Raw genomic sequence first — 14,809 nt, forward strand, 5'->3', positions numbered from 1 at the left:
TTTCCTGGATATCAATTACTCATCGAAACCTTCACATTTAATCTTTTAAGAGAATCCTTTTATCTATAGAAAACCGCGCATTCCAATAATTTCAAACTACTTACAATTCCTCACCGCATTTACTGCTATACTGTAGTGAGTCATTAGGTGTGCAATAATTGGTTGCAAAAAAAAAACTTAATTATCATTAACCTACAGTTCAATATCGTGCTCACGATCGTTGTGGAAGCTATCGTGTAACCTCTAAAAATAAATATTCATTATCGAGCATTACGGAATGGTTGTTGTGGTTTTATTTTTAAATTTTCCAACCGTGCCAAACTAACGCGAATACAACTATATCAAAATAATCAGATATCGTGAAGGTTGACACATTTTTCAGCCACAATATGCCTGTACCGATTACGAATAAGAAGAAACGCAAGGGATGTAGTAATTGTTGCTTTCCCAATTTCAAGAAGAATAAAAGTGTAGAAGGAAATGTTTCGTTTACTAAAAAGCACACAAACGAGGTAAGTTTTTATTTTGAAAAATTATAGTTTTGTACACCATTTTTCTGCAACTGCAACCAAACTTTTTTAGTCAAGTAGAGAGATAAATAAAACTGATAATATAATAAAAACCAAATATATAAAATTCTTTATCATTTAGACATTCTGTACTTTAGGGCATTTTTAGTCGTACATTAGACCGATAAAGAACTTAAACATGGCCGAAGAAATAACGGTAGAATTAGCTGTCCAACTAACTTTCATAATAATAGGTATCTCCTTTTTGGCTATGTTTATATGTTGTATTGGTGCTTGCTTATGTGAAAAATACCAGGAATGTGTTAAAAGAGTTTTCCATTGGGCCACTTGTGGAAAATGCTTACCCCCACCAAGACCAGCACCAATGGACCCTAATCTAACCTTAAGTATCACTAGTTTCTAGAAAGTTATTGGTAAGACACAATGCAGTTTTTTAAATATTTCTTTACAGGAATGTTCAAGTTTATAAACGTCAAATGTCTGGAATGTTGTTTAAACGATAAGGACCTAGTAGGTACACTAAATTTTAGCTGCAACACTCTTTTCTTGACTGTGAATAAACTAAAACGTGGCTTTACAAACGCGAAAATGAATCCAAACAGTTGGAAAATAATATCCATGAGTATGATTTTGATTTTTTCAGCCCTTACAACCGGTTTGCTGTCTTTAATTTTACTAAATTCGGAAAGTTTTCACATTAGGCTGTTTGACATTTTTCTAATATTCATAACCATGGTCAGTTTGTTCGTTGTGCTTAGCCTCGTGTTTCAAGTGTTTTCTTTTTACGAATTTATCGACTACGTCTTTTTTATGCCTGAAGTTTTCCTTAATTACGTGGCGGATACAATTGCCGAATTGGCTGATCGATAATTAACAAATAAGACACGTGCTACTAAAAAATTGTTATGGTAAGTAAATTTATGATGCTTTCAAAATGGCACATGTCGTTCAGTGTACAAATTTGATGGCATTTTGAAGGTATGTGAAGTATTCAAACTTGTTTTTTTAAACCAGCTTAAAACTGCATTTTTTTCAGAATAAAAATGGACAAAAAATTTTGAAAATCTGTTTAGGCATCATGATTCTCATTTCCTGTATGTGTGAAAAAAATTGTACCAAAAGTACACACACATGGAACCAAAATTATCGAATTGAGGATTGATGATAATACTCTGTTACTTTCTATAATCGATCTAAAATAATAAGTACATTATGAATTACATTTTTAATCTTAAAAAAGTCACCTCAAGATCGGTTTTAACGTTAAAAAAAATCACGTAACTTTGAAAATATCAGTCTAAACGTAAAAACTGTCACTTGACGTTAAGGATGACGTTTGATCCCTAAAAATAGTCACATGTGATCAGTTTAAAACTTAAAAAAAAAGCGGTCACGTGACCCTTCAGGATTTTGTTTGACGTTAAAAAACGACACGTGACTCAAGATTAACGTCTGATTCTGCTGAATGCTTTCTTATATACCAAATTTGTAAAATGTTACCGTCCAATTTTAATTTGGTTTTATAAAGTGACAGGCAGGAAATTCACACTTTGTCCTGAGGAAAAAGCAAATAAAGGGGTCGAAACGTCGACAAGAGTGAAAAAAAATCTGTGTTTTATTTGTTGCCGTAATACACCAACAAAAACTTCAATATTTGATGATAGAAAATCGTCACGTGCCTATTTTCATTGTGAAAAGGGTCACGTGAATTTTAAAATTAAATTCGATTATTGAAAATAGTCACAAAACCACTTTTACCTTAAAAAGGGCCACGTGACCGCTTTTACTTTAAAATTAAAGGGGCCTTCTTAAGGAGTTACATGCAAACAGGATGCACCAAACTGCTTTTTTAACTAACTCCATTTCGACTAAATAGGGTTTATCACTTTCAACGTAAATTAGTTAAGATGTGACATGATGACGTCCTTATGAGGCCTAATGAGAAATACTACTTATATGGCCTGCCTGTTACCTGATAATTCCACATTTTTTTCAAAATTGTTTTCTATTTTTTAAACTGCTCTTCATAGTAAATATTACTGTATTTTTGAAAATATAATTTTTGAGGCAACATATTTTATTGCTTTTCTTTAATGCTTAGTGTAATTGAACACTGGTTTTCCTTTTCTAGTTTAATGATCAATTGTTATTCACGCAGTCGTATTACACACGTAAACATTTTCCAACTTAACAAATCGATAGTTGGAAAATACCATGGCAATCAGATACTGTTTATCAAAAGTAAATCAGTGTTTTCAATCAGTTTTCCGGTACGCTTGTTCGTATTTCGTTACCAATCAATGTGACACGCTGAGCAGCGATGAGGTTTACTTTTTAATCATGTTATTGTTAATTTACACCCATAACAATGTACTACGCAACAAACACCATGGCGATGACGATCAAGTAATTTTAACCGTTTTACCACATGCAATGAAAAGAGATAGGCACAGTTTTGCAGTTCGTTTGTTCACCTCAACATTCTAACTTTAAAACCGGCTGCCAGCTCATATTTTGTATGGATAATTAGAATTGATTATTTTCGGTACTGTATGTCGTATCATCGCTCGTGTATGATTAATCCGTATAATTAATCACACGGGATGTGATCAAAATTGTTGTGAATATGGATGAAGCGATTGATGCGCTAGATTATGATTTTCTTGATGATTCGCAGATTGCTCAACCGGCTGATGCGACCTACAGTCAAGATATACCTGAACCACTATGTCCTGGAAGTTGTATCATCATCAGGGGTACAGTAAAACCACAATGCAAGAGGTAAGTTTGTTTTTTCAAGCAAAATTTTATGAAAGTATTAGTATTTGTGTTTAGCTAAAGTTGACAGTGTTAAGGAAAGTCATCATGATCAGGGGGTATTGATCTCTTAAAGCATAGGACATCTGTGAGAGAAAGTTGGAAGCTAAGCAGATTTCAGCCTAAAGATATCTATGCATTGATTATCTAGCTAAAGGTGTCGTTAATACCAACTTTATTTTGCAAAAAGTTACTTTCAAGTCTTAAAACACCTACTGGAAATTCATAAGTTTCATATACCACTTTCGTAACTGTTATATCTATATACCTAACAGACATTCTGCTATTCGCTTTTTAATGGGTCTTTTCCGCACATTCCTTTTAAGGAACATAACAATTTCCTCTAGCAACGTTCATTAAATTTAATATTTACTCTTAAACACAACCAGGAAGGTGGTTTTACCGTTATTAAGTTTTGGTATTAAAGTCGAGTATAAAAAGTCACATCAGGCTGAGATATAATATCCTTCCTGAAGCTTTTAGCCGAGATGACGTAGTATTTTTAATGAAACCATAAAGCAAATGCATTTTGTCATATTATTTGATACTGTTTGGGTTTTGTGAGGACTTTATTTTACTTTCCAGATTTGCGGTAAATCTTATGTATGTTCGTGGGCCCAAAACCGACATTGTCTTCCATTTCAATCCTAGATTAGCTTTAAAGTAAGTTGCCAACTTTTGAGTAATAAAATTACTATATTACTGTTTATAAATTTAGATACATAGTTAGAAACTCTCGTCTAAATAACACCTGGGGTGATGAAGAAACCACTTCAGTAGAAAAATTCCATTTGGAACGAAACAAGTCATTCGAATTACAAATTGTTGCTAGTGATCATGAATTTCTGGTGGCCTTAGATGGACGTCATATCTGTGCTTATGTATACAGAACGTCTTTGGAGAAAGTTAATAAAATAGAAGGTATGTAATTACAATTTAGAGAAAATCATTTCAACTTTCAATTTCTAGTTGAGGGCATTCAGGTGGAGGGAATTGAAGTGTTTAAGCAAATTAAAACGTATCCTTCAGGTTAGATTGAGTGATAATTTGTAATACTAATCCTTGGTGGGTTGCTGGTTTGATCTAACACTGAATAATAAATTGTTTGTGTTGTCCCACTAACTTATTCTACACTAGCATTGGGTGCTTAATAATAATTAATAAACACGAAACATTACAGTTGAAGGAGCAATCGATGTAGAGGATGTCAAGTACAAGCAAGTAGCTGTTTACCCTCTGAAAGTCAGAGAGAATCCCTCATTCACCATCCCTATGGGGGATGTATCAAATGCTGATCGAATTTTGGATGAGAATCTGGTAAGCATTTTCTCCACGTTTAAGCACCACTATTCCTCAAATATAATACCAAGTAGAAACTCTGAAAGACAATACCAATATCGATAAAACTAAGAAAAACCCTTTAAAAGTCTGAAAATGTATGATCTGAAGTCTCTAATGCCATCCAGGTTTATAACGGCAGTAAAATTCGGTTCGGTTGAAGTTTAAAAGCGTAAGTAGCTATAACAAACCGTTGATGTTACACCGGTCTATTTTCGGTTGTTCTCAAGGGAACTATTTAGGTCTGATTAAAATTTGGTTGAGTTTTTATAGCTCTAGAGTGAAAAAGTTTGTTGAAACTATTAGGGAACAGTTCGCTAAAAATGTAGGTTAATGAAGTTCAGGTGGATGAAAATGTAAAAACATTGTTCGTTTCAATTTCTGAACTTAATGGATCATTGAAATGGTGAATTATCATTGTTTAGGTGGTCCCTATCACTGCCAAACTACCAAATGGCTTCAAAACCGGTTGGCAACTGCAAATAACCGGTAGAGTGAAAATCCTTCCGTCCTCCTTCTACATTAACCTCCAACAGGGTGACACACTATGGCCTCACCCTATAATACCTCTGCATTTGAACCCTAGATTCTGTAAGTTACCCCCTCTTGTACCTCACTTTACAACATTATAAAAGCAAAATATTCCAGATACATCTTACGGGAACCATCTATTCGTCCGTAATTCCTGGATTGACGGAGAATGGGGTTCTGAAGAAAGAACTCCAGGGTTCCAGTTCACGCCTGGAAAGTGGTTTCATCTGGCCATCAGGATGAACCCTGATTCATTCGGAGTCTGGATCGATGGTACTTTGGCTGGGGAGTTTCGTTTTAGAACCCCCGTGGACAATATTGACACCTTGTACATCCACGGAGACGTTCATATAAGAAGTTTGCACTTGAAAGATCACATCGATGACAAATATTTCAGTAACAGCAGAGAAGTGATTAATAAGTCTTTATAAAATAATTGTTTTAATTGTGATTGTTAATGTTGTTCTAGTCTATTGAAATATTTTAAACGAGACAATAATCTGAAATTCGAATGGATATGCTAGTTGAATATTTTTAATGTGTGTTTTTGTATTACATTTTTTTGTTGCATTTTTTAATAGTGTGAATCTCTGTAGTATGTTATTTGTGCAGAATATTTTAATTTGCTTAGTTTTAATGATTTTATTATTAGTACGCATCAGCTGGGTTTTATTGTAAGAATATTGTTAAAATAATACTGTCTGTGGAAAAATACGCTTTTAACTGATTCAATAAATTTTTTTTAATATAACTTAAACAGAAAAATATTTTTTTTACTAAATTTTCAACAAGTAGTTTATAGTATATTTTTAAAGTTTCAATAAACACTCTGTAAAACATGCATTACCAGTAATTCCATTAACACCATAAAAACACTCTTCACATTTATATTTAAAATTGTTACAAGCTAATCATGAGCTTTCACCTTAATTGTATAGTATTGAACGTTAATTACTTATCAGAATCGAGTAGGATGCTAGAGAACTATAGTAGACAAAACCTGAAATCCCTCCAAGTTTTGTGCAACTTTTGTGCATTATTTGGAGTGATTCCACTGTATAATTTTGAGAAATGCTATTTTCCAAAACGAAAATGCCTTCTAAGTTACATAGTGTTGATAATCGTTTTCATGGGTGTTGGTGAAGCAAGCACAGTTTTGAGGTACCCAGTATAGTCGTTAAATGTTTTGTGCTACATACTAATAACGTTTTAGGGTTTTGGCTATCCAGGATTATAATCTGGTGCATTTAGTGGCAGTTTTTGGAGAAATTTTTGGTGTTCTATTATGGTGCATAGCTCTCTATCAAACTGTCTGCAAAAGATCTACATGGGAACGGTTCTTTTTGGGCCTTTTATCACTAGACGATGACACTATATCTTCAAAAGGGGGAAACATTTTCAAAAACGCCACATTTCAATTAATTTTGTCAATCATAGTGGTTGTTTGCTTGTTCACTTTTGAGCAAACTTTTTTTGCTGCAAGAAACGAGCATGCTCTTTTGTTCTGGTAAATCCTTTTATTGTGATGATTTAATGTGTAACTGGATATTTTTAGGACTAGCTACGTGTATTTTTTCCTTCACTTCCTATTGTCCACTATAATAGGCAATATGGCGTTAGTTTTGAAGAACAAATTTGATGCCATCAACTCCCAATTGTCTGCTTGTGAATTTGCTGACTTGATAACAGTAACCCAAAGTAAAATCATCAGCATATTTAGCTAGGTTTAAGTTATAGTTGATGACTTGTTGTAGCTGTAAAAAAGGTCCGGGACTTGTATTCTGCAATGTCGAGTATTGTAGACACATTCAATGAGCTGTTTGGGTCTCAGTTGTTTTTGATGGGTTTACACTGTTCTACACAAGTTTTGCAATGGAGTGTTGGTTTAGTTTACAGTATGTTTAACTCTGATTGGGAACCACTGGGATTTGCTTTAGGTATCATTTATATTGTCTTTATGTTGGTTAGTTGTCGATAAGTATGCACTTTAATGAATTTTCAAGATAAAGCATATTTTAGATATGGCTGGCAGTAACAATGTTTTGCTGTGACATGGCAGTGATTGCGTCAGAAGAAATACTAACAATTTCTTACAGAATCCAACTAAACTATCCAGTTTTTTTCACACCGTACCAAAATATAAAGAATCTTCTTTTTGTTGTTAACAATTCAAAAGTGAGGTTCACTGCCATGGATTATTACGACATAAACAGGTCTACGATGTTTGATTTAATTGGCACTACAGCCACTTATTTTGTGGTTTTGATACAGTTTTATGATGGCAGCAACAAGCAGCTTAGTATTAATACAACAATAAACAGTAGTGAAATATTGTGATTTTGGACTTGTGATTCTGTTCATCAAAATAGTCACGTGACAATTAATGACAACCCAGGTTTGAATTGTTCAGAAAAGTAAATAAATTAACAAAATATTATTGATATTTTCCAATATGATCACGTGACCATGGTAATTTTAAGTTAAGTTTTTAAAACTTGAAATTAACAATTTTTGTGAATCAGATGTAGAATATAACTCAATAATCTTATTATAAGCAAAAAAAATCACAATATTCTTAATAAAAAAATATAAAATTGATTGAAAAAGTCAAAACAAAAAACCAATTACTAGAATATCAGAGATCCCAATTGAAAAAGCACAAAGTAAGATATACACTTTGCCCACTAGATATATGTTATTCCTCGAAAGTCGAGACAAGGGTCGAATATATTTTCGTTTGGCGAAATTTATTTGTTGCTACATATAAACACGGAACTGTAAAACGAAAAACACAAATAGATTTGTGTTTTCGTTGGAATTAAAATTGGTGGTGGCCAAATTTGATGGGTTCGTTTGATAGTCGGGGTGACTGCCAAAGGATATTAAGAATCGGAAGTTTCCGAACGGTTTTGGCGAGCAAATCGACGATAATTTGCCAGACGACCGCAATGTTATTGCAGATTACATTTGTATTTATTATTGCTAAAGCCATATTGGTCTGTTCGATTTCCCGACCAAATGGTCTCGCTCTAATAAATCAGTGGAAATAAATGCAAGCACTTTGCCAACGACGGAAATTGGAATTTTTCTACCAATAGGGGACACACCTTTAGTGCTTTCTTTTAAACGTATTGTAGTGCAAATAATATTTCAATGGCAAAAAAAAAACCTGATATAAATTCTATCCGCAAATGGGTGTTATTCCCTTGGGTTCCAGACTTGCTTTGTAATCTGTGGCAGAATTTCATTTTGTGCCTCATTTTACGCATTTCCTGACGCTTCGTATTCAGCACTTGCTTCTTGTTTCTTATTATGCCGTCAACTCTTAACGATGATCGAAACACATTTTAATCACAATTTTTCAGACGAAGCATGACCGCCATTTAAATCAGCAAAAAATATTAATTTAAACCGTCATAAACAAATATTACAGGTTACAAGGTTTTGTTAAAGCATTCTCCGATTCTTCAAGCCCAAAACTTCAAGATGTCACGGAGTTCCAAATTTGATTAAGGATTTGGAACGAGTTTATGAAAATACCACTCCCAAGATTAAAAAGTTTTGCCGCCAAGGGATTACAGTCCAAAAGTTGTCAATTTAATAACTTAGAAGAAACTGTTGCGGAATATCAAATGACGGTAATATGGAAACTGCATGGAACGTCAGTTTAAAAACCTCTAATTATTACCTTAACAAACAAGCATTTTCTAAATGAGTTAAGGCGCAATTAACGTAATTCACTGGTATTAACTGAATTATCCTGTTGTTTACATGTAATTTCAAATATATGGAAAGTTTGCCCGTAAAATGCAAACTTTTAAATGAGACGAAATTATCCATAAAGTTAAGGAGTTAATAAGAAACGTCCGAAACTGGCAATTAGACTGATAAAAGTTCGAAAGCCCTAAGGGCCAAAATCGAAAATAATGTTCTGCGTTATCTATAATGCTACGTTATTGCCAAGTTTATCCTGAGGCTACTTGAAAAGACTTTCCTATTCCAAGTTCCAAGCAAATAACTGATAAAAGTTGATCAGCACATAAAATGTAGTAACTTTCGATTTTAAAAAGCTGGGCAAATGTCTCCTAGTATGCATAAAGTCAAAGGATGCTAAAAATAATGAAGGAAAATAAAACTGGATATAACTTAACTACGCCGAGCTGCAACTTTATCATTAAGACTAACTCAAAGCAAGTCTAGAGGAGGCTCTTTTAGAATAAATAATGTAGAGAAGAGCGTGGTCTTAATGCCACGGAATACGTAATGCAAAAAGTGAAATGATTTCGTATGCTGGCGACGTCCTGCTCTAATGACGGTATTACAAAGGACATCGATTATTTATACATCTTAGGTTCCACATTGACTGAGAAATCCTTTGATATTCAAACTGGCTCGTTAAAATTTCACAGTAAACCGTGTTTGGATAGCAAAGCTAGTCGAACTTGAGTTTTCCTCGAGTATTCCAAATACTATTTGAATTTATAGTTAAAAAAAATTGTAATGGGTAAATTACTGCTAAAGTAATGTTACTTCTTGTTGTTCAAATTTTGACATCGCTTTTTCCTTGACTGTACCAAATTTTGTAGTGTTTTTCAGGTTGTTGGATAGAAAATTTAATAAGGATTCCAAAAATGTGCTTAAAACAGGCTTTTTCTCACGCCAAGTGGGTTTTACAGGCGATTTCGTCCATGACTGTCCTTTCAAACTGTGTTTCTGTCAGTTCAAACTTTGACATTTTGTACTGTTTTTTTTTGGTTATTGAACAGGAAATTTATTGAGGATTCCAAAAACGTGCTTAAAACTATAATTTTCTCACTTCAAGTGGGTTTGACAAGCAATTTTGTCCCTGACAAATTGTCAAACTGTGCTCAAAAGTTGCAAAAATCAGGGTTTAGAAGTTTTCTTGCAATATTCGATACAAGACGCGTTTTTGAAATTTATGACAGTTATCTATACAGTGATCACGTTACTGCCTAGCTAAATAATCCTTCAAGAACCACGTGATATCTGTCCTTAATGTCAAAATTTGCCTAGAATTTGCAAAAGTTACAGTTTAACACCATTTCCTTGCAGTTTTCGAAACAAGACGTGTTTCTGAGATTTATTACAGTTATTTTGAAAATTGTCAGTAAATTACTGGTAAAATACAAATTGTTAAAATATCCTCAGATACGCGTCATTTTTCTCATCTCAAAAACATATTATTTGTCATAATTTAAACATGAGACAATGGCCACATTCATAAGAACCAATCGATGAGCAAAATGACGTTTTGAAAAAGGTTATACAGATTGTTGATCATTTGGTACAAGAATAACTTTGTCAGAAAAGTTTTATTTCGTCTATTTTATTATTGATGAACCAAAATCTGTAAAACAATAAATAACAAATCAAAACCTTATATTCACAGCCAAGGCAGGAAAATGATATATTTCTAGCAAACTTCAATTAGACCTGTAAATTGACTCATAAATTTTCCTGGCACACTAAAATTTACTTACCTAATGTATTTTCGTACAGGCAGGATAAGCTTCATGTCTCACAGTAAGGATTAGACTGTGACTCTTTACCTGTTCAGCCAGTAGCAATTGCCTACTTATCCGTTCTGTAAGTTAAGGAAGTAAAACAATATAACACGTAGTGTGATTAGTGTATAATTGAGACAGATAAAGCACATTACATTCAATAAATTGTTTTGAATTGCATGCTGCTCACTTTAAATTACATTTTGCCAACTCAGTCTCAATTAGAGATAATGACGAGTAACCGAACTATAGATAATTCTAGTATTTTTCAGATAATGAAAGTACCAATATGTTTGTTTTTGTTCGCAAAATACGTTATACAATTTCTTCTGGAATTTTTTGGAATCAATATCATTTAACCAATGTTATGTGTATTTGTGTTTCAATGCTGTAGTTTATTATTATTTTTGTTTTTACTTGATTTGCGTGTAAATTTAATACTGTATTAGCTTTTATATAGGTAGAAACAGGAAAAATCACTTAAATTTATCTAGTCATGTATGATAGAAGTAAAAAAATACACTTTACAACTGATAAGATTGTAATAATTTTATTCCTGGGAATGAATTGTTGAAAAATATTTAGATTTGAACATTGACTTCCTGTATTCTGTTTTTCTTTTCACAAACACTCTATATAGCAAAAAAATTACACTATAATTAGCAAGTCAAAACTCAATAGAAACAAATCCTTAAAAATTGCGTTATCATTTAACAATCCACAAATCTACAGGGCCGCCTATTTATTTTGATTTATATTATGAAAAATAACAACATTAATACAGATAATTTTCAGGTCATTTAAGTCACCTTGCCAAATATCTTACGTCACTAGATATTTATTTAAATACAAACAGTTGAAAACTGAAAACGTTAACAAAATTCTTATGTTTCATCATATATGTTTTGCTGGTTGATTTAATACTAGAATCTTGGAATAAATTCCAGATTAACCACTTTTTCTTTGCTATCAAAGCCTGTTGAATGCTTAGTCAAGAATGCGTTCATTAAGTATCAATTCAGATATTTTTTGTGTGCTTTTCAGCCTTAAGAACGTGCAAATTTCATGTTATTACTAATTCTACTGTAACGGTTCAACAATCGTTGATTACAGAATTTATTCTTTTTAAATTGGGAATAGAATTCACTTGCGTGGATATATATATATATATACACAATCTTTATTTTTTCCATACGAAAAAAAAGGCTATCGACCACACGTGGTCTTTCTGCCTATGTTTACAGATTTTTAGTTATATAGTTATTTACAATCTTATTTCTAATCAATATTTACAAATTATAGATACAAAAAAAAAAAAAAAATTCTATTGGAAGTGCTCCAACAGGGTGGATGCGGAAAGAGGTAACGGGATTGTCTAGTTGGTCTTGTTAAGCACAGTGGAGTAATTATAGTCCAGTTGTGTGGATTGTTTTTCCATTTGTTTTGGAGTTGTACGAGTCTGTCAGTTATTTTGGTCATGTTTGTACGTTCATAGAGAAGTTGGTTGGATGGGTTGTGGAGTGGGTTTTCTGGGTGTCTTATTTTGGTTATTAGTCTTAGAGCAATCTGTTCCGTTGTTTGTATGTGTTAGTTTTCGGAGTTGAGTTTGCCATTAGCATGTTTCCATAGTCTAGAAGTGGTCTGCAGATGGATTTGTAAATTTGTGTTGCAGTTTTGGTACTGATACCTTTATTTTTGTAAGTTAGTGATCTAAAATGTTTTGTTCTTTTAATGAGTTCAGTTCTTGTATTTTTTACATGTTTAGTGAATTTCATTTTGTTGTCTATAGTCATTCCTAAATATTTAATGTAATTTTTAGGGGTAGTTCTTTGACCATCTGCTGAAACAGTTGGTGAGTCCGGTGTAATTTTATGGTTGGAAAGTAGGAGTTGATTTTTGGTAGCGTTAGGTGTTAGTCTCCATTTGTAAAACCACGTCATTGTGCGATCCGTCATTGTCTGGAGTCTTTCTACTGCTTTTTTAGTAGTTTTATCATGTGTAACGAGTGCCGTGTCGTCCGCGTACTGTAAAATATAAGCTGTATCATTTATGTGTTTTTTATTTTGAAATCGGTGATTGTATATGTCATGGCAGTAGATATTATATAAGAAAGGCGAAAGTGGTGAACCTTGCGGAATTATGCCTGCAATTTTGATAACATGCAGTTAAGACACGTGGTGACCTTCACATGCAAATAATTGGTTTGAAATACAAATTATGACAAATTACAGATGGAGACTGACCCCCAACGCAACTAAAAATCAACTTTTACTACCAAACCATAGGATCAAGGACGACTCCCCAAACATAACCGCGGACGGCCACATAACTGAACCCAAACATGACGTAAAATATTTAGGCGTAATACTGGACCAAAAACTAAAATTTACAAAACACTTAAAAAATGCAAGAACTGAAACTATTAAACGGACAAAACACTTTAGATCACTGACATACAAAATCAAAGGTATTAGCACGAAAACCGCCACACAAATATACAAATCCATCTGTAGACCAGTTCTAGACTACGGACACTTACTTAGAGCAAACGCTACTGACAAAACTAAAAGATATACTCAGACTACGGAACAGATTGCTCTAAGACTAGTAACCAAAATAAGACACCCAGAAAACCCACTACACAACCCATCCAACCAACTTCTCTACGAACGTACAAACATGACCAAAATAACAGACAGACTTATACAACTACAAAACAAATGGAAAAATAATCCAAACAACTGGACAATAATAAACCCACTGTGCATAACAAGACAAACCAGACAATCCCGTTACCTCTTTCCCACTGCCACCCTACTAGAGCACTTTAACTAAGACTACTTATTTTTTTTTTTTTTGTAAATAAATTGTAAATAATTAGAATAAGTTAACATGTATGCTAAAACTATAAAAAAAAATCCCACTGTAAACATAGGCAGAAAGACCAAGTGGTCGATAGCCTTTTTTCTGTTGAAAATAAAGATTATTTATATATATATATGACAAATTTTCTGTCTGGAATAAGTATAGAATAAAGAAAAAAATTTTATACATGTGAAAAAAGTAATTTGTTACACCACATTACAATCTTCATGAATTTACTGTTCAAATTTGATTTTTATCTGTCCAGTGGAATTTTCTGCCTATAAAGCTTATTTTTGATTTGAAGGTCACTAATTTAGAATACACAAGTCATTATACATCTTGTAATCACGTTGTTTGTATAATTAAGTTTGGGTAAAGATATGGATTATCAAAATTTTAGCCCCAAATGCATGGTTGACTCTCTCCCTAATATTCTTCGTATTTTGAAATGTTATGACAACCTGACACTTGCACAGAATCTTATCTGTATGATTTCAAAATTATGATAAATTTGTTTAATTATAGTCGTTATTGTCGAATTGCATTAAAAATTTAATAAATTTAATACGTGAAGTTTTGTTGATTATTTTTATCTACTACTAGCATGGTAATAAAGCTCTATTAGCTAATAATAGATATTTTACCCATTAACTATTATTTTTATTAAAAGGTACCTATCCTTATGTTAGTAATTTTGACTATTTGTATAATTGAAATATTTGACTAATATTGTAATTCGGACTAACGAAATATTCGAATACCAAAAAATATTGTTTCTTCAATCATTTCAAAATTAAAAATTCATATCCAAGCAAAACCTAATCCAAAAAATAATCTATCAATACTTCTAAGCACCTAAATACGACTAGTCAAATCATTTAAGTACTTGTTTTTTCCTTATTAACGTTAGCAAAACAACACACACACGATCCAACCCAGTATTAAAATTAATAAATCTGTCATTGTTTTGACCTAATTTTTAGCAAATAATCTTGTAGGTGACTATTACTATAACTGCACTTTTGATATGCATGCATTTTAGCTCAAACCTATTAACTTTAATAATACGTTTCTAAGAACCATAACATAAAGGTTCAAGTTTTCTTCTAAATTGAGCCTTAATTGATATTAAATGGGATTAAAAAATTGCAACTAATGCCTCGCATTGCAATGCAGAGATACATGCAATCGAATAGAGACAAT

The 14,809-nt window shown here is 32.7% G+C and overlaps 2 protein-coding genes and 1 long non-coding RNA gene across 10 annotated transcripts; 2 read left to right on the plus strand and 1 right to left on the minus strand.

The window, feature by feature from the left end:
* Nucleotides 1–280: 280 nt before the first annotated feature.
* On the plus strand, nucleotides 281–5,981 carry LOC145730645 (galectin-8-like). 8 transcript variants are annotated; one of them, XM_081981969.1, is made up of 9 exons: nucleotides 694–763; nucleotides 982–1,040; nucleotides 3,208–3,311; nucleotides 3,933–4,010; nucleotides 4,066–4,268; nucleotides 4,317–4,376; nucleotides 4,528–4,664; nucleotides 5,111–5,276; nucleotides 5,334–5,981. In XM_081981969.1, exons 1-9 carry the CDS (start codon nucleotides 709–711, stop codon nucleotides 5,645–5,647), a joined length of 1,176 nt encoding a protein of 391 aa, XP_081838095.1. In that variant the 5' UTR covers nucleotides 694–708; the 3' UTR covers nucleotides 5,648–5,981. The 8 variants fall into 8 exon arrangements, with proteins under 8 accessions (XP_081838094.1, XP_081838098.1, XP_081838095.1 ...); XM_081981968.1 differs by lacking the exons at nucleotides 694–763; nucleotides 982–1,040 and adding an exon at nucleotides 281–512; XM_081981972.1 differs by lacking the exon at nucleotides 982–1,040 and having other exon boundaries at nucleotides 665–943.
* Nucleotides 5,982–6,189: 208 nt separating this feature from the next.
* Nucleotides 6,190–7,618, plus strand: LOC145730647 (uncharacterized). The gene is made up of 5 exons (XM_081981974.1): nucleotides 6,190–6,377; nucleotides 6,430–6,723; nucleotides 6,772–6,914; nucleotides 6,971–7,179; nucleotides 7,236–7,618. The coding sequence occupies exons 1-5, from the start codon at nucleotides 6,190–6,192 to the stop codon at nucleotides 7,551–7,553; spliced, it is 1,152 nt and encodes a 383-aa protein (XP_081838100.1). The 3' UTR covers nucleotides 7,554–7,618.
* Nucleotides 7,619–10,529: 2,911 nt separating this feature from the next.
* Nucleotides 10,530–12,836, minus strand: LOC145730648 (uncharacterized). Its single transcript, XR_014178650.1, has 2 exons — nucleotides 10,718–12,836; nucleotides 10,530–10,584 (listed from the first exon to the last, which is right to left on the minus strand). It is a non-coding gene; the product is annotated as an uncharacterized LOC145730648 (long non-coding RNA).
* Nucleotides 12,837–14,809: the final 1,973 nt, after the last annotated feature.

Source organism: Ips typographus, linkage group LG6, assembly GCF_016097725.1.
Source record: "Ips typographus isolate SLU linkage group LG6, UJ_Ityp_2.0, whole genome shotgun sequence".
NCBI lineage: Eukaryota > Metazoa > Arthropoda > Insecta > Coleoptera > Curculionidae > Ips > Ips typographus.

What these genes read in the sequence shown, in the direction of transcription:
- LOC145730645 (XM_081981966.1), top strand. Translation starts at nt 2,745, where the DNA reads ATGGCAATCAGATACTGTTTATCAAAAGTAAATCAGTGTTTTCAATCA. An exon ending in AATCCTAGATTAGCTTTAAA is followed by an intron (nt 4,011 to 4,065) that starts GTAAGTTGCCAA and finishes TTATAAATTTAG; the next exon opens with ATACATAGTTAGAAACTCTC. An exon ending in GCATTTGAACCCTAGATTCT is followed by an intron (nt 5,277 to 5,333) that starts GTAAGTTACCCC and finishes AAAATATTCCAG; the next exon opens with ATACATCTTACGGGAACCAT.
- LOC145730647 (XM_081981974.1), top strand. Translation starts at nt 6,190, where the DNA reads ATGCTAGAGAACTATAGTAGACAAAACCTGAAATCCCTCCAAGTTTTG. An exon ending in GAAGCAAGCACAGTTTTGAG is followed by an intron (nt 6,378 to 6,429) that starts GTACCCAGTATA and finishes ATAACGTTTTAG; the next exon opens with GGTTTTGGCTATCCAGGATT. An exon ending in CTTGATAACAGTAACCCAAA is followed by an intron (nt 6,915 to 6,970) that starts GTAAAATCATCA and finishes GACTTGTTGTAG; the next exon opens with CTGTAAAAAAGGTCCGGGAC.